Below are 19876 nucleotides of genomic sequence, written 5' to 3'. Positions count from 1 at the left end.
TGCTTCTCTTCCTGTGGATGTGGAGCTCTAGCAAAACATGTTGCAGACCAAGACTTAACAGCCAACTATGCAGCTGTTCAGAAGTTTCATGCAGGCAAAACACCTTACAGGTTTTTTGTGAATCTTGGCATTTAACAATGCAAAAGGAAACTTAGCAGAAATATCAATGTACTTTTGAGTAACAGTGATACCTATGCCTATGTCTGAGTTGCAAAATAATAAAATCTGTAGTCAGTTTTCCCTAGCTCTTTCTCATTTTAAAGGATAGCTTTATTTTTCTGTCTATTCTATATCTCAGTTATCAAGTCCTGGAAGCATTCACATGCTCACCTTAAAGCATATGAATAATCCTTTTCATATAGTCATGAAATAACAACCCTCTTCAGACTGACAATAGAAGGGTATCCAACAGTTGGATATTTATTATCCACTTTCAGCTCTTCTTTCTGCTCCCTATTTCCTCATTACTTATTTGATAACAGACCACTAAGAGTTGGTTCAGTTACTTACTGCAATTGTCCATACTGCTTCTCCAGTTCTCAAGGATTAAACCCATGGAACTGCATGCTCGTGCATACGATCCCAGAGCAGAACAAATGTAAGGAAAGGTCTCTTCATAATTACAGGCTTGGTAGACACATCTCTGAAACCAAACACATAGAGAGTACTTTGTTACTGGGGACCAGACATTTGGAAGTGCTAAACCCTGGAGGTATTTGAAAGCCTTGTAGACATGACATTTAGCAACGTGGCATAGTGGAGGACTTGGTATTGTTGTATTTATGGTTCGACTCAATGATCTCAAAAATCTTTTCTAACCAATATGATTCTATGATGAATTACAGAACTAAGTCACACAAGATACATATTATTGCATAACTAAAATGGATGGAAAATATCTGAGTAACTGCATTGCTGATGTAAATAAAATATACTTAGTACCCTAAAAAATGCCTTTATTTGCTGCTTCTTGTTTTTAATATTCGAACTGTTTTATGTAGATTGGCAAATATATTGAGCTCAATTATGCACATGCTAAAATTAATACTTTGAACAGTTAAAGTTGCTGTCATGGACAACAGCAGCATGAGCAAAAATATTTTCTGATTCACAGGGATGGGACTGGTGTCTGTGACCAAACAGACTTTCAGTGTGGTGGAGACAATTTTCAAAACCACACCTGTTCCTAGGCTTCTCTGCAATGCTGATTCAATGTGTGGGACACGTATGAGTCCCATCTGGTATATATTTGGATTCCCTCTGTACAACATCCATCACAAATATTACCTTGTAGTAAGGAATAGGGTTCACCACAGCATGGCATTTCTCAAACACTGTACCCTTCTTGGTCAGAATGGAGCAATGAGTCTCAGCAGATATTTCTAATGAAAGTAAACAACATTAAAAAGGAAAAGTTAGGGGGAAAAAATTGGAAAGGAAATTTTAAAAAAAATTTGGTATTTTACATAAACTTTTGGAAATGATGCACTGAACAATAGGACAACTTCTTAGCTTGTTAGCTTTCAGACTCTATTCTTGTACAAGCAGCTCAGTAGAGCTATTTTTACTTTTTCACCTTTCTTTTTTTAAGACCAATAGCAATAGAGACTTGGGAAGACGAAACTTGGATTTCAGTCTCAGTACTGCTGAGCAAGCCTAAGACAACCGTGGACATTGCAGTTTCACTAGACAGATCAAACCCCTCTCATTCATCATCTCAATCCCAGATCTCTAGAACAGGATCTGATGAGCTTTCACTTGATATGTATTCTAGAAAGCAGAAATGGCTTGTTGTAACCTAATTTGTGATGTCCAATCCTCTCAGTCTCTGTTTCTGTCCAGCTCTCTTGTTTCCCTGGTAGGGGCTTATGGAAGTGTTGGACAAAGCCAGCTGGAGAGAGATCAGTTACCACAGCATCATCTACTTACTGTTCAGTTGGCTCAAAGCACAAGGGTCAGTCTCTCTCTCTAAGGCAGGATGGCAATTTCCTGCCCTCCAGGAATCTACAAACAGGGAGGCTGTCCCTTCAGTGATATCCATGCTAGTCATGAAGTCATCTGTAGTGTCTCCATTGTAATTGCCACACAAACCTGACAACATCAGAAATGCAAGGGATGTCGGAAATTAAAGAACGTGCACAATGGCCTATGCTTCATTCTATAGTAAGAAAACTAATCCAAAAGCTCTGCACACAGTGTCAATGAACACTCAGGTCAAGTAGCCAGAGAATCTTGATTATGTACACATTCAGTCACTGAGCCTCTGCCTCCTCAAGTTAAAAATGTCAGCTTCTAATCAATGACAAAATCATAGAGAAGTTTTTGGGTTTTTTTTAGGAAAAAAAGGTGGTTTTAAATAATGTAAAAGAGAAAGACCATGGAACATTTTTGAAGTTGCATATTTTCTTATGTGTATTAAATGCATAATGACAAAATATGCATTTAGGCTTTTGTAAGCCTAAATTTTTTTGTAAAAGCCAAAGCCTCTCTGAAATTTGCCATAATCAGAATGCAAAATATGCTTGTGTGGCTAATGTTGCTGTGCAACAAACATCTCCATCTGGTGATTACCAGCTGAGAAGCTTTTAGATTCTTAGGCTTGTTGTGTTTACAGTGGTTGTGCACTTCATTCAAAGAACTGTGTGCTCCAAGATGCAGAAATCACACAAACTTATTTGTTGCTCCTTCATTGTGTAGTAAAGCACATATTGAGAAAGGCACACATAAAATACAAAACAGCATTGCATTATGTATGAAAAATGTGACACCTCTAGTTTCTTTGATTAATTTTAAAGTTATTAGCAAAAAATCAATTCAGTTTTCCAATGCATTTTTTTTCTTTGAATCTAGAGAAGAAAATTGATTTCTTAAATGATTAATACTAAGTTTTCAAAATTATACTCCCTACATTTTCTCCTTTGCAAGGGGTCTTATTTAATTACCTAGCGTTCTGCCTTTGAATTGTGATCCAACTTTCACGTAGGCCTGGAATACAGGTGATGTTTGAACTGCAAGTTCCAGCCCAAAGTTTGTATGCATCTGAATGTACATGGAGGATTGTCTGAAAACGGTGATGTCTCCTAAAGGAACAAGCACATTTAAAAATAGAGATGCTGGTGATACTGCAAGGTAATGATTTTAACGCATATCTAAATGTTCTAGCACTCTGTCTACAGCTCTTCTCCCACACACAACTCTCCACAGAGGAACAGATGCAGAAGGAAAGACTTTAACCTTCCTCTAAAACCCCTGGTATTAGCAACTGAAAGATTGTGAAAGATGTTGGGTTGTGTAATGTGTAAAAACAGACATTAAATTTAATTTGGATATAATTTATATTCCCCATCTTTTTTTTTTTTACCTGATCTGTAAGGTAGCCGCTTAAGTTCATCATCATCAGTAAGGAGATCATTCTGAGAAATCACAATTTTGTCCTGTAATAAGAGGACATGGAACCAGAAGTAACTATCTTTACAGATGGTATTTATAAGGTAAATTAAGCAACTACATTGTTAATGATCTATGTAAAAGAAAAAAAAAATAATTCAAGCATTTTCTCACATTATAACATGCTGCTTTTAGTTTTCACTCTGAAAATACCTTCCTGAGTTGATGTAGCAACTGAGATCTTTGCTGTGTATACATGAGCAGAAACATATCTGCAGTATCTATCCCCCACAATTTTTAAGTACAAGCTACTAACAATGACTTTGAGCACTTTTGTTGCTAATCTAGTGGGGAAATGCTGGATGGAACCTGTGGAGGGAATACCTACCTTTGCAGATTGGTAAATTATAGCACTAAGTGATGTCTCAGAATGAGAATAACCAGTCTTTTCATAAACAGCCATTAGGGTTCCATTGTGTGGCAGGCTGGAACTCTAGAGGGAAAGAGAAGAGAGAAGTAAAAAGAGAAGCCTATATCAGTATAACAATGATTTGTAGAATAAATGTGTATCTTATTAAGTCCTCAGCTTGTGTTCCAATAGGAAACCAAAGACAGACTAAAATATAACCATTTGATATTCTGTGTTTCTAGACTGCAGGAAATTACCTTCATAAGAATGTAAGTGCAAACCCCATGGAATCGATATGGCCTCGAATCAAATGTGGTAACAAAGGAGCCTCCTTCCAGGGAACACCTTCCAGGACAGGGCAAGTCTTGGCAGTTCCACTGACCCATCACACATTTACTACAGAAAACAAGAAATTCTGTGTAAGGTTATTCTTTTCTTCTCACTCTAAAAGCTCAGCTACTTCCTAGTAATGAAATATGTAGTTTTAATCAATTTCTCCTTATGTTTTCTATGCTTTGATTTTCTCTGTCTACATATATCAGTTGAGGTTGCTCATCTTAATTCAAAGTTGCTGAACTCATGTGTAGATTGTCAGTAAACTTTCCTGAATCGTGAAAAGCACTGCCCTTTGAAAGGTTAGGCAAAATTTTCCAATTGTCTGGTGAAGGTACTTTTCATTCTCTCATGGAATTCCTATTGCTACTCACCAGGTCCTACACGCTGCTTTCATTGTCTCACCAGGAGCATATGTTTTCCCATTCAGTGTACATGGACACTGGCTAATGTGAACACATGTCCGATTCTTTGAGATGTCATCAAGAACAGTTCCTGCCAAAGAAGATGAACAGAACAATTTTCCCCATCCTCACTTAGCACTACCGTTATTATAGCTTGAATGCTTTCTGAAATTAGCCTGATAATGCTATTCTTGCACAGGCAGTGCCCATACTCGGAGATGTAACATGCAGGAAATTTTCTCCTAATTAAAATGAAACTGAATATTCACAAGTGACCACAGCTTTTGGCTACTTCATCATATGAAAGCATAGTCAATTGTTCTATTTTGAAATGCAAATGATAGTAATAATCACAGCTTCCATAATTTTCCATAATTGAATTATTTTAAAGGGAAATTATAAAATTCACATAATATTATCGATATCTTCTGAGGTGTGCTGCCTTTTCCTGGTGCCTGATCAATGTATAGTTAAGTAAAGAACTTTAAGCAGATGGCATATCATTATCCCATCACAAACCATGGCCTTGTGAGGAAAATGTATTCATAGCTCTGTTCTTGCAAAGAGTGACCAGCCATCTTTAAGACTACAGTTACATTATGTTACCTGAGAAAGAGCAGTTCTAGCAGCACAATGCCCTGAAATGCACAGCTAGTTCATTATTAAGCAGTCCATTCCACTTGACTGGATATGTGCAAAAAAACATTTGTGTGATCCATTAAGAATATGATGAAACGATACCTTCTGGACAAAAGCAGCCATAGGTACAGTGACTGGAGCAGCTGTACTCAGGGTTGGAACAGGTTTTAATACACGGAGAACCACATTCCTCGTAGATTTGGTTCGCAGAACATTTTCCCACAGCTGCAACAAACAGCGGGAGAGCTAAGATTTTTAAAGTGTAAACATAGAAGAGTATTTCATCTACTACCTAGCAAGGAAAAGACCTGATTTCTGACACCAACATTCTTTTATCCTGCCCCAATACTCATTTCATTATCTGAGTATTCTTTGCTACCATCGTATATTCACTCTGGCTTTTTTTTTTTCAGTTTTTTTTCCCAAAAAATTGGAAATATTATTTTCAGAAGCTTGCAGAATGGCAAACAGGCCAAACTGCAGCCTAATGAAGTATCACGAATCAGATTTTCTGTAGTACTTCAAGGTTTTACTTCCAATCAGTAATTGTAAATAAGAAGGTTGGGCATCTGAAAAAGGACTACTAAAATTCATCTTTGAATAAAAGGAGCTATGGCAATTATTAGCAAAAAGGTTCAAAGACTTCAGGGGCTATTTAGAAGTGCTCTCTCTTCACTGGCTAATTTTCCAGCTACAGTGATAAGAAAACTGTTTAGAACAAGCAAGCAGCCTCCTGTAGGAAGTTTGAGAAGTTGAACAGCTTCCACTTGGTCAATGCTAATCTGTTTTATTGCCACTGATCTAGATGTAGGAGTTGTGTTTTGAGCTTCCTTCTTCTTTGGAGTTTCCCTGCTCTCCTTTTTCCAACTTTATCAAAGACCACTGTTCTTTGTAGAGAATCATTTGTTTGATTAAAAACAGTAAAGACTTTTTCTTTAATATTCCAGTTATTTATCATTATCCCTCTATTTAAAACACAGAAAAGTTAAGCACAGTCTCTCATGAATAAAACATTTGAACTTACAGCAGAAATTTTCAGTTCTCCAGTTGAACACCATTTGGTGGGACATAGCACATTGCCTGGAATACTCTGACAGTGTAGAGCAAGTGCAATTATTTTGTCCTGGCTCACTGCAGTCCTGCATATCGAGCTGGCAACGAATGACAAACCTATCCTTGGGCACACTGCAGGTTGGTGACACCAAATTAAGTAGCTGAGAGCAGATCACGGCCTAAATAAAAAGAGGAAGAAAATTGTTCCTGGTGGTGTTTCCTTCATATGAAAACCAAAATGGAATAACACTGCCAGTTATGATTTTCTTGTTGGTTTGTTTGCATTTCCCCCTACAGTTTAATTATGTGTATTTGTATTTAAAATGCATGAGAAATTCACGCACATTCCCATAAAAGGAAATATAAATTCATCATTCAATGGAAAGAACTCGATATATTAAAATAATTCCACTTCTCATTATGTTGAAAATTAAGTCACTTTCTGTGCCATCAATCTCCCTGAAAATGGCTGAGGACATTACACACAGGAAATGTATTTTCTCATGGCAATTCAGTTCCACGAAGAACATCCCAGATGTGAAGATCACAAAATTCATTCCTCTTTGAGAACACACTTGGTGCATTTCTGTTGCCTACATGTTTGTGTTGTTTATCATGCTGCCTACTGCAGTGTAAGGTCTCAAAAGTTCTCAGGCACACTGATTTAATTTAGAACTCTGTGTGTTAGCAGTTGATGGTGGCTCTCCCTGTTATCTGGCAATACGTTTTAGGCATTGTGTATATCTTCAAATCTGTACAGCTTATAGTGTCAGGTCTCTAGCTGTTAGATGAGAAGTTCTTAAAGCTTCACTAGTTTCCATGCATTCCTGTGATGACCTGCATGGAATTCCAGAAAGCTGTGCGCTAAATGCTGATTAATTTTTACGAGTGATTTAAATGTAGCCTTGAAAATGTCTGTGGGCTTTTATTCAAATGTATTTTAATGCAAAGCACTCCTTTTCTTTCTCATATCATGCTATACAGATGTTTTCTGTACCTGTTTTCATGGAAGTAATTTTTATGAAACCACTGCCTCTCTTGTTGATTTCTAGCTGTCATGCTCCCCCTGCTAAGAATCATGTTACAGAGAAGCCAAGAAGATCTTACATATTTTTTGTGAGGAACGGTGGAAATTGGTATCTCCTCAGACAGGCAGATCTCTGATGGATCATCCATTTTTTGTAATGCAGCAAATTTATATGTATCCAGCAATTTACCTGGAAATTGAAGGGTTATAATTTATCAAAAAAAGACTGCATTGATTTGTTTACTTGTTGCTGTGATGTAGCAAAACGCTGATTTTACTCTTTGGCTGTTAAATGCCCTACTAGTTAATCTTCCCAATGATAACAACTGCCTCTTGTGGAAGTTAGGAGAGTGTGATCCTTACCACCTGTTTCTAAAAGATAAGAGTCCTTATCACTTGTGTGAGGAACCCATTATATTATGCTTATAGCAGATAACAGAGTGTAGCATAATCATATGAGGAATGTTGGTACCCCATGGGACTGCTTTTCTCACTTCTGAAACACAGCAATGCTATCACAGTATTGAATTTTCACCTTGATTCACTTTAACTCATTCTCCTTCTGTCTGAAATGTCCCTGTCTCTTACCTTCACGCACAAATTCATTCAATTCATAACCATCGTAGTTCCCACACATTCCACATGTTTTCCCCATGTATTTTTTTTCAGCCAAAACCTAAAATAAAATAAAACATTTAAAAGGATCACCCTAAGTAAAATTATCTATACAGATATACCTTTATCAAACAAATTCAGTTCAAGCACCCAATTAAAAGTGATTCTCATTAATTTCAGTGACTTTTTTGGAGGAGGAATTTTGTAAGCAGTGAAGTCTTTTCCCAATAGGCAAATTGTGATTTTTTAAAATTAGTATTTAATAAAAAGAATAAAATTTTAAGACATAGGGAATTGAGTGGGGATAGCATTCTAAGGAGTCAGGAAAAAAAGAAAATAATGCTGAAGTCTTGCTAATAACTTTGTTGCCAGAGCATGAATTTCAGGTTTATTCTCTTAAGAAATTTAAGGTTATAGGAAGAAAATCTATTTTCAGAAGAAGGTTATTCAATTCTCTATTGTTCTAGAGACTAAAATGGTAGTATTACCACTGGCTACAATGAATTACTATGAAAATCTTAAATCAGAGAAATAAAACCATATTATTTATATGGTCAGATTAACCCATCACAGTAGCATTGTCTCTTATATATGTGATAGTAATGCTGATAAATCTCCCAGACAATTTACTGCATCTCCTCATTTTAGGAAACTTAATCAATTTAGAATTCAGCGTCTTTTGTGGCAATAATACCGTAGGTCACACTGAGAAAATGTACTGGGGATTTTGAGGAGAAAACCTCAAAAAAAGGAAAGAGGAAAGAAAAAAGAAACTGGTAGAAGCATTCAGTGTTTGAAACCAAAAGATATCCCAGGGAAGCCCAATAAAAAAGACTAAACTTTATGGCATAAAATATTAAGTTCTACACAACTTTAAACAACATCTCTTAAACAAAACTTTGCAGCTGCTGGAATACCCTGAGGAAAGATTAAAATGTGTGAACGTATCCACAAATCTCAGCACTGGTGGCTTTAGCTAACTACCAATGCTGCAAGTGAAAGTAACCAGAGTTGCAAAGTTTTTTATTTCAAGAGGAATGGATAAAACAGGAAAAGAATGAGTAAATACACACAAAAGCATCCATTAAGTTCAGAGTGTTCTTGCCATTCCAGTAAATCAGTGAGAATTTTCTTCTCTACTGAGAACATTTTACTAACCATGAGGTAGTCATCATTGTTCCACATGACCACCAGTTCCATCTCCATGAGCTTGGCTACCAGGCGGATGTTACGTCCATAAGGTGATATTTGGATTCCATTGCTGGTGTAAGGCAACTGAATGACACTGAAATAAGGTGAGAAGAGAAACCAACCTCATAGCAAGATTATACAAGTATTAGTTATTTATTTTGGATATGATACACACACAGTCTGAGTACCTGCAGCAACATGAAACAGAATTGTTTTCCTTTTTAACTGTGACATTTCAAAACACATGAAAGTATCTATTGATTTAAGATCAATATAAATCAATATATCAAAATAATTTCATAGAAGAATCACCAGAAAATGGGTTGCATAGTGATTCTACTACTGACAGTGTTTGCACAGGACTTGGCATCTTCACTTGGTTTGGTTTTATTACAGCATAGTTGTAAGTTTCAAGAACTTGTAACCATGAAGTTGGTGTGGTGGAACTAATGTTGATTTCCTGAGGAGTTTCTATGGCATTTTAATATAAGACTTATGACCAAAAATGGACAAGATCAGAGAAACCCATAAAGAGAATGTTGTAGAGTGCGAGTGCTTGATGGGAAGCAATGGCAGTAGACTCCAGTTAGGTGTGTTAACTTTAGTAACTTGTTAATTCATTTTTGACACAAAGCAGTCTTTAGTGCAGCTGCTATACAGCTCCCTGCCTTCTCCAAACACTTCATGCCCATTCATGACAGAATCTTACCCAACACTCCTGACAGAAATGCTGCCTTTCTCAACAATGACAACAGAGGGTCCAAGCTCAATAATGATCCTTGCAATTTTTTTGTCCAGCCCACGACGGAACTGAATGTTGAAGTCTGGGCTGGTCTCATCACATACAGTTGCAAAGATGTAGTTGCAAGTCCCAGTGAAGTCATACTGATATTTATCAAAGGTTGAAAAATGCCCTCCTCCCCAGGTAGAACAGGAATCTTTGCTCAAAACTATAAAAGACAAAGAAACATGGATTTAGCATATTTGCTCATTCTGATTAGCATTTAAAATAAAAATACGAGGACAAGTTATTAAGTTTCTATTCAGATTAATTCTGTAAACAACATTGTAGCCCTCTATTTTTTTTTCTTTGTAATATCAAAATTTTATCTCCAGTCAGGAAGTGAATCAGTATTAGGAGTGAGAGCAATATTCTCATTTACTATAAGCAGAGGAGAATTCCCTAACTTCCTAGCTTGGGAAAAACTCTTCCAACTCCTATGGATAATATAAAGATTTACCTTCTAATTTCAGTCTGGTAGATCTGTTTGCAAAGGTGACAGATAAGCTACTGGACAGAGCTTCAACATCTCAGGCACAGCATTTACCAAGCTACGGCATTACTGTATCATGATTAACTGCACAGTCAAATCACCAGATATCGAAAGAGAGTTTTCAAAGCCCAACTTGTAATTCCACACTCTTTTGGCTGCGTATTTGTGTGGCAAAATTCTAGCCAGTTTTATAAGTATATGAAAAGTTTTAATCAGTTTTCATTTTTAAGCAGTAGTGTGGAATGTTCATCTGAATAGACATATTTTCAGATGTGGAAATGAGTTAAAATAAAAGAGATACAACTCCAGCACTTGCCGTTTGATAGTTCTGCACCTTCTTACAGCATTTGAACAGTCCCTCTGAAGCTGATAATTTTACTGAAGTATCTAAAATCATGTCCTAAGTTCTGTATTTCCAGACTTAGTTTGCTATTTTCATTTTGTAATTATTTTTGCTTATGGTAGTATCATATGAAACACAGGTATCTTAGAATGTATCTTAGAGTTACAAAATATCAGAGAAGTTTATCAAAGTCTACATGCAATTTACATTTATTGTTTTAAAGCCACAACATCTCTTTTAACTCTGAAGGAGAGATAAAATAACTACAGAATGCTACTGGTTTTATCCAGGTCATGTAGAAAATACTTTTTCCAATGAGTTGGAACAACACTCACCTGTTGGCAAAAAGTACTCCTCTTCCACACTTCTGTTCTGTCCTGAAGGTCTGACTAGAAAATAGGAATTGGCTCATTGTTATCATTGATCCTTCATGCCCAAGTCCAGGTAGTTTAGTACACTGTGCCTGAGTGATACTGACCACCAAACCCCAGAGTGTGCCAAAGATTGATTACCTGGGGCTGCACAATGGTCAGGTGCAAGAGGTGCTCCTTTCAATAAATACAGGAGCACGGTCACTGTATTTGTTTTTATTTAAGTCTTATCAAAGAAAAATAACAAATGGGAATGTCAATAACTCAAGGAAGTTTAAATCCAGATTATATGTCTGTGTTTTTAGTTCAGCTTTTACTAAATAATATCTAGGGATTTTCTTTTAATTAGTCTATATCCATGCTCTACTGTTTCTCCTGTTGTAAGAACAGATAGGAGACAGAGATGAGTTCCTGAATATTTGGGAATTTTTTGTCTGATCAGAAGTCTTTCAATGATTTTTACATTAAGGATGAACTTCATGCAGCTTTTCCATGCACTGAATGAGTTCCATTCATACTGAATGAGAATTCTCCTAATTCAAGTCACTCAGTTTCTTCTGCCTAAAGAAATGCTTATTATAATAAATTTTCATTATATAAAATTCTTTTTGTTTTACACCTCCACATTTTCCCCAAGTTGGATAAAAAATTTCATTCAACCACTGATATGCAACAAGCTTTGGACTACAGGGAATTGCTTTCTAATGGTATGCAGAAATAAAGCATGATAGTATAAAACATTAAAATTATGAATTACTAGGAAGATTGTCTGTTAATAGAATAGGATAGAAAAAAAGTCTAAATATTAGGACTGATATCCCTACTTATTTTAGAAAGGATCTTGTGAAAATTTTGTGTTTCAGAAGGGCTATAGCCTTCTGTATCCCATAGCAGAGGGACATCATGTCCTGTAAAATATGTCATGAATAAATGACATTTGTTCATTCTTGCCATGGACATGAAACACTAAATGACTATTGAATGAACTTCAATTTAGAAGTTAATGCCTCAGATTTCTTCAGAAAAGGACAAGGGAAAAATTGTGTTGGTTCTGCCCAAGGTTTGATGTAGCTCTGTATTTTATTTCCAGCAGTGACCATTAACAGCCTGCCCAAGGGAAGACTACCATCGGGTCAGGCATATATACTTCCACAGATACTCTCTCAGCCTCCAATTATTTTCAGTTCAGAGAATTTTGTGAGGCTATTGAGATTTTTCTGCTTATCCCTCCCTTGTGCTCTGGCTTCCAAGTCCTTGTCCACCATCATTTTGAATAGAACCAGAATTTCTTTGTAGCAGAAAATTCCACAACTACAGTCAAAATTTGCCATTAAATTTTAATTATGAATTAACATTTTAAGGATACCTGCCTTTCTAACCATACTTCTGATAGCTAATATTTTAAATATTTTAAAGCTATTATATGCTAATTTTTATTTTTTCTTTTTGTTCTTGCATTGCACATTGTTTTACACAACTAAGACAGTAGTATTTTTATTTCTCAGATTCAGAAGGACTAGCACGAATTTACAGTAAGTAGGTGGCTTGTGTTAATTTTGCATATAGATTTGGATGGATGCACACAAGCCATCCTTTGGAGTTAAGGGAAAACTTCTGGTAAGCTACCAGAAGTGTGGCAGCTGGCACAGCTGAACACTGAAGCAGAAATCTGCCCTACTGTGGCTGCTGGCTACAAAGGTGAGGAAGAAATGTTCCACAATCTGATTGTCCATTTGCATATAAGTTTGCTTTAACATGAAATCTTTAAAATCATTGTTACAAACCTAATGTACATGGAGAATGAGCTTTATTTAGTTTCCTTGATTTTGAACTATCAAAAGAATCCATATCCTAAATTTTTAGATAACATTAGGCAGTAATATGTAGGAATGAAAATCAAACATGTGGATGCTAAATGCAAAAAGCAAGCAGGGAACACAGAGCCTGTGTGAAACTAAGTCACACAGGCTTCTCACTCTGGCCTGAGAAAGCATAAGAAAGAATCCAAACAGTCCTTGGTAAAGGACAACAATCTTGGCAGGTGTTGTTTAGGATCCTTGTCCTAAACAGTCAAGGGCTGGTGTTCCAATTGACCAATGATAGTGATGAGTAAGTTTAATGACCAATGAGAGTTTTACCTCTCAGACCTGTCTATAAATGAAGATCAAGGATAATAATAAACTTAGCTCTCTTGTACAACACACTAGAGAGTCTGTGTTGTACTTCTTGCCGTTCCTAATATAGTGTGACACAAACATACCACAAAAATTACCCCAATAGCATATTTCTAAATATGGAAGGCTATTAAACTGCTCACAGTTTCTATCCTTAGGCATCAAAAACCTCAGCATGGCACAATAAAGCGCTCTCCATTTAGATTAAATCTTACGACAGCAAGACAACACATTTTAAAAACTTTTCATATGCAAAGTCTTAATTTGGAATTTCTAAAATTTAATGCTTCAAAACATATGCTTCTTGAAGCGAAGACTTATTTTTATTATGTGGTTTGTACAGTGCCTTCTGCAATATGGACTTGATGCTGAATAGAGTTGTCACTCACACTTGAATGCAAACACTAAAAACCAGGTCAGACACTTACTTCTTTGCAGAGATTCTTTCTGTTTTTGGAGAAAAATGGGGGACCAATAATTTCCTTCAAAAGCTGTGAAAGGAAAAAGACAACACAATGAAGTTATCCTCTGAGTGAAAGGAAGTTAAATATTTGTATATTTATTTATTTTTAAGCATGCTGCAAGTCAAAACAGGGTCAGCACATACAAACTGTGCTCTGTCACACAAATCCGAATGGAAATTATAATGGAAAATCACATAATTCCTATTACATAATTAAGCAATAAAAAATTCTTCTATACTGGTTAAATGTTATCAAAATTTGCCATAAATCCTATGCAATATGAGAGCTCTTTATACCTCATACTAAAATCCTATGTTTCTGTTAAAAAAAGTGGGATAAATCTTTCCTCATGTTTTTGAGTTGTTGTTTCACCATCTGGGTAGAAGTAGTGGAAGGAGTAGCCAAAAGTGTGAAAATATGCAGAAGGTCTTGTCCTGTGTGTTCTTCACAAGAACCATGGGATCTGGAGCTGAAGAGCAGGAAATCCCCAGACACAGCTGTTGCTCTTGCTGCTCACGTTAAGGCGGAATGATGCAAACTGTCACCTGCTCCCTTCTACACACCTCTTCACAAAGCCTGGTTTGGTTAGGAGGAGCCAAGCAATGTTTAGCAAATGCTGAGTACAGTATGGTTCCTCTTCTGTGTCAAACACAGACCTGCTGTATGAGCACAACTGCTCCACACTGTCACACATACCCAAAGGCTCTTTCACCCAGCACTTTCCTCCAGCACTGCTATAGTGAGTTCTCAAAGTCAACAGCTGGGTGGTAAAAAACAAAACAAGACGCAGGGATAAAGACTCGAGGTGCCTCAGAAACGTGCTAGTCATTTTTAAATTTTCTCATGTCTGCTATTTCTCAGATAGCAGGAGCAAGTGTCTTGTAGAATCCATGTAATTCTCTATTACACGTTTAGGATCTTTTGTGACATAGAAAACGTTGTGGCAGAAGGTATCTTTCATCAAATAAGCCAGGGCAAATCCACATACATATCTATATATACACTACAGCTCTGCAGGGTGCTGCTGCTTCCTTGGATACTGCAGGGAGTGGAAGCCTCCAGGGAGCTCACCAGCTGTAGCAGACTCTCAGCCAATTCCACACTGTGCTGCTGAAGGTAAGGTAATATTTGCCATGTGCTACCTCAAGGGCTGCAGGAAAACAGGTGAAGCTCTGCCTTTTATGTAAGGCACAAGAGGGAATTTTGGAACTGAGTGTTTCAACACATCCTTTTGCTTTGGATCTCAGATCCAGACATCTCCAACATTCCCATCAGTCTATACCTCAATTCTTCTATGAAATGATACTTGCTGAGAAAAGGGGTTATCTCGATAAACTAATCTAAGTTTTTAAGAGCTAAAATACTACACTGGTAGAATTGTATACAATGAATATTTAAGCATAAAGGAAATAAATCAAGGATGTAAGTTCAATGACAGAACTGCTCCCATCCTAAATATTCTAATAGCTTAAAATGGCATTTATTTCAGCCACTTCCAAGTTGTCTGACACACTCATCACAAAATCATTATAGATCCTACTCATGCTGCCTTGCTGTCTAGAATTGGTCAGCACTGGCCAATAATTGTTTGAAATTTTGCCAATGTTTTAGAGAACCTCCACAGTTGGCCGGCAACTCAGCAGGCATTTCCAAAATCCAGCATGCTCCTTCCAAGTTCCTAGTGAACCGTGCAACACAGTAAGAACACCACAAAAAGAAACGGTCAGTCTGTGGCTTTCAAGCTAACACTCTTCATGCCTAGAGTTGCTGCTGCCTTTTTTGAATGCCTGGATTTTGATACCTGCATTTGTTCAATACATTATTGTTGGTTTTAGTTTTCCAATCATTACAGCTTAATCCTAAACTTCAAACGCTACATGAATGGGATTCAGGAGTGTGTAACAGCTGCCTTCCAAGGATATCAGATTTGCAGTAATTCAATATATGCCTAAAACATTACTTCAAGTCAGATCTATCTAGAGAGCTTGATGTAAAGCAAAATGTCTAATAATGAATGGACAAATATTTTAGATGAGAACAAACAAATCAGTTTACAAAGCTTGTTCATTAGCTTTTCAAACTCAAACATCTAAGCATGGCAAAAAAATTTCAACACATACTTCAGGTTTGGTATTTAGATTAAATTTGAGCATAATAATCATCCTGGATTATATGGAGGTGTACAAGAATAAGATTGAAAATAACTAAGGATATGAAATCCACTTTAACTTTTTGCCCAAAGAACAGCTAATAAAACAAAGTCATTTGTTATCTGCCAATCAGTCTGTATCCCATCAGATTATACAAATTATTCTATTTTATGAATTACAGTACAGTAATTCTCAGCATTTACATTCTTTTTCTCACACTTAACTCTGAAGAGAATAGTTACATTTTCCTGGCAACGTTATCAACCATTCAGAAGCACACAGAATAGCAGATTGTACAGATGTATCCAGTGCTATGGCTATGCAGAAGTTATTTTGCAATCATTTAAGAATTTTTCATTTAACAGGCTGTCTTGGTGTTAAATTAGATTTCTAAAGTACTGAAATCTTCCTTACTGACATTTTACTATAACTGCAAGTATTCTGCTTTCCTTTGAGAAATGACATGAAACACTTATCTTGAATTATCTCAGCAGAGCTTTAACCAAAGTTTCACTTCTCTTGGATAAAGGAAGATTTAACTTCCAATTCCCACTCTACGCCAACAGGCCAACTTGAGAATTATATCTGTTGAAGTGCAGTTTCTGTGTAATCAGCCTGTCTAGTTCATGGCAGCAATACAAGCCAGTCAGGGAACACAACTTACTATGAAGAAATAAATAATTTTGTTCCTATACTGTGGTTATTATGAAACATCCCTATGGGAAAATAAAATTTAATGTTGTAATGGCTTCAATCAAAGTATTTCACATCAGATAAACAAATGAAAACAAAACATTGAAATGAAATCTTTGTACTTCCAACTTGCAGAAATAATTTAAAATCTCTGTTTTCTAAAGGGCTCAGTTTTTCTCTTCTAATTTGAGACAAACAGAAATGTTGAAATGTCAGATGTTCTGGAAAGGACAAGAACTTTAAAACAAACGATAGAAGCCCAAAATTAAATTTAACACTGAGGGTACTGTAGAGCTGTAGCTGTAATATGAGTTATCAGTTGCACATGTTCATGATGATTTCTCTTCAGTATGAAATTATTAACTCTCTTGCCTCTTACAAACATAGATATGTGAACAGCATAAATCAAGGTGACTTCCTAGTTACATATTTCATTATTAAAAGTATGATTGTACACAAACCTCTTAAAAGGATCCATGCAGGGTTGACTACTGAAATAGCTAAAGGGGTGAAGCCTCAATTTGATCAATGAAACAGTTCTTCTTATTAAGTAAATGCTAGAACGAACAGTTTTAATCAGGCTTTAAGCTTCTGCAGATTTTTTTTTACTCAAGCTAATGCATATTTACTGATTTTTCTAAAGTTACCACTTTACATCAGACTTCACATCAAATAATCAAATATATGCCCTTACAATCAATATTTACAGTTCCAGCTAGAGACAGACTTAAGGTACAGAATTTGGATGCAAATCCATGAAGAAGAGAATTGAGTCCTGTCTTTGACTCATTCTAAGGAAACAACACTTGGATCTAGAGTTCAAAACAATGAGCACTCTGCATGTTGTCCAATTTAAGAACGAAGAGATCAACATCCAAAAAATTGTCTGATTTCAAATCTTTCCTTGACTGAATGAAATCTATTTTCAGTCTCCAATCTTGTGAGGCATTCCAAGGACCTGAAATATTGACACATCCCAAAGGAGAAAACTGCTCTGTAAGAATTTTCTAGATCCTGCTTCTACAGTTTTTATCTTTACATTCAACTTAGTCCTTTGTAGAAGAAGTTCTGGTTTGTGATTGCCAAGTTTGCACATAAAGCTTGTGGCTGTGTGTCTACAGCAATTTTCTATTTGATTGCAAGTATTTATATCAATACATCTATTATGTAAAATAGGAAGTCATGTAGGTTAAGATTTTGCTCTTGCAGGCAGCAAAACTTGGGGTTAGGACCCACATTCAGGTACTTGTCTTGATATTGGTTACAATTATTCTAATTCAGTGAATGGAGTTACACCTGATTTATAACAATACAGCTGAGGTTAGAAATTGGCTCTGAGAGTCTAATAAAGGGTTGAGTTGCCTATATCTTATTTATTTTCATGCTACAGTTTAAGTCAGTGATTTAAGAGCAAATAAACGTCCCATGCAATTTGAACTATATGGTTCATTAAATGTAGTAAACACAATACAGAAGAAATAAATTTAACTTTGTTTAACCTAAAGCAAGTGAAGTATGCTTTTTAGCAGCTTGAAGTATTTTCTGGAAATTCCAACTGTAATAACTGGTAAATTCCAACTGTAATAAATGGTAATTAAAGAGAATATACAAAAGAGATTAAAAAAAACCCCAACATCTTAAGCAATGCCAAACCATGGCAAAAAAGGCTTATTCTCAAAAAAATCCATGGATAACAGCACTGAAGGAAAAACAAGTAAGGCAGCTGAGTAGCTACAGAGCCAGTGAACTTACCTATCAAATATTTTTTTAGAAATTACACATTCATCTGGTATACTGGTGGGTTGGATCAAAAAACTAAGACAGACTTCTTAGAAAGACTGAAGGATTGTACTGAATAATATATGGAGAAATACATTAAGAGTCATGTAAAATATTTAGACTACAACCATTTGCCTGTTTTCCAGCACAGGATTCTTTCTATGACATTGTTTTTCAAAAAAGAAATGCCACCACATAGCTCATACTTAATGCTTTTTGCAGCTCACATAACAAGAAAAAATTTTTTTGATTATTACTCTACACAGAAGATATACAATATATATCTGCAACGATATCGCTAGGGCACTGGATCATGAACATCTGAAAGATGAAGGCACTAGGAAACTTGGAAACACAACAAAAGCACATTAAAAATATTTCCTGTACCTAGGGAACAAGTTTTAGGGAAGGATCAAACAAATAATAAACCAACTTTCTGAAATAGTTAAGAATGAATCATTTTATTTCAGTCATAAATTTATTAAATTACCTGATGTGTTTTAAGATGAAGAAAAGAGAAGAATACGTGTAAACTGAATTCTTCAGGTTGTGTGAAAGGAGAACAAAACCTGAACCTCATGTGGTGTAGTACATCAACTTTCCTTCAAGCCATGTACCAAGAGGAGCCCAGGCACCTCGGACTTACCGGCAGAATGCAGGAAACTGCAGAAGATGAGCAGTACCAGTGTTGGGAGCATGATGCACGCCCTGCCTGGGCACTGATCTCAGTGCTCCCCTCCGTTCCAAGCGGGCAGTGCCAATGCTGCCACTTTCTAGGCTGCCCTCTTCAAGCTTGGATGCTTTATATATAGAATTGCAATGCCCTCCCTCATTCCCACAGCTTGCAAAAACTGCAACAGCAGAGTACCCGCCAAACAGGATCTCCTCTTTATCAAATTCAACACACTTAAAAGCTACTTAGAAAAAGAAGAAAAAAGAAAATACAAACCTCCTCCAATTCATTATCATTCTTACAAGGTTTTTATAATAGCTTCTATTTGTAACAGCTCAAACACTTTTACCTGCCTTTATTGAACAAATTTTGTATTATACCCAAAAGCAAAAAGACAAATAATACACAAATTATGATCACTAAGTGATAAGGAAAGGAATAATATTGGACCAGCACACAAAGTGGAAGAATGAAGTGCAGGAGTTTTGGAACTGCTGAAAAGACTGTGTGAATAAAAGATGGTAAGACATGAATGAACAGAGATACAGATCTCAGATTTTTGTATTAACTTTTCTTTCATTAACTTCCATTCACGCTCCTGGATGATTGTGTTCATCTCTCCCTTGTGTGACTTTTTAAGCAAACTGATTAACTTTGCCTGGGTAAAGAGGTCTGTCCATGGCACAGCTGATTTCTGGACTATGCAAGGGAGCTAAGTAAGCCTTTGCCCACCACCTTAGCACTGCCAAGGACAGAGGGCACACTGTTCAAAAATGGGGAAGACTATTGCACTGTGGCACTTTGGAAACTTCCACAAGTTAATCTCCACCTTCCCACCAACATCACAGATCAATTCCACTTCTGTTACACTTGAATCTCTCCACATTTGAAGTGAAA

The 19876-nt window shown here is 36.3% G+C and overlaps 1 protein-coding gene across 1 annotated transcript in view; it reads right to left on the bottom strand.

The window, feature by feature from the left end:
- The window catches only part of MUC6 (mucin 6, oligomeric mucus/gel-forming), a 51024-nt gene extending 32020 nt beyond the window's left edge, over positions 1 to 19004 (bottom strand). The window contains exons 1-16 of the mRNA XM_058850190.1: positions 18953 to 19004; positions 13649 to 13711; positions 9768 to 10008; positions 9026 to 9152; positions 7841 to 7928; positions 7333 to 7442; positions 6197 to 6404; positions 5275 to 5397; positions 4504 to 4624; positions 4054 to 4192; positions 3776 to 3880; positions 3362 to 3434; positions 2943 to 3080; positions 1930 to 2091; positions 1288 to 1382; positions 511 to 643 (exon numbers count right to left, since the gene is read on the bottom strand). Coding sequence (XP_058706173.1) covers positions 511 to 643; positions 1288 to 1382; positions 1930 to 2091; positions 2943 to 3080; positions 3362 to 3434; positions 3776 to 3880; positions 4054 to 4192; positions 4504 to 4624; positions 5275 to 5397; positions 6197 to 6404; positions 7333 to 7442; positions 7841 to 7928; positions 9026 to 9152; positions 9768 to 10008; positions 13649 to 13711; positions 18953 to 19004 — 1978 coding nt within the window. The remainder of the gene's footprint in view (positions 1 to 510; positions 644 to 1287; positions 1383 to 1929; positions 2092 to 2942; positions 3081 to 3361; positions 3435 to 3775; positions 3881 to 4053; positions 4193 to 4503; positions 4625 to 5274; positions 5398 to 6196; positions 6405 to 7332; positions 7443 to 7840; positions 7929 to 9025; positions 9153 to 9767; positions 10009 to 13648; positions 13712 to 18952) is intronic.
- Positions 19005 to 19876: the final 872 nt, after the last annotated feature.

Source organism: Poecile atricapillus, chromosome 1 (assembly GCF_030490865.1).
Source record: "Poecile atricapillus isolate bPoeAtr1 chromosome 1, bPoeAtr1.hap1, whole genome shotgun sequence".
NCBI classification, from domain to species: Eukaryota; Metazoa; Chordata; class Aves; order Passeriformes; family Paridae; genus Poecile; species Poecile atricapillus.
The sequence above is the reverse complement of the archived record's forward strand: the minus strand, read 5'-3'. Positions and strand labels throughout refer to the sequence as shown.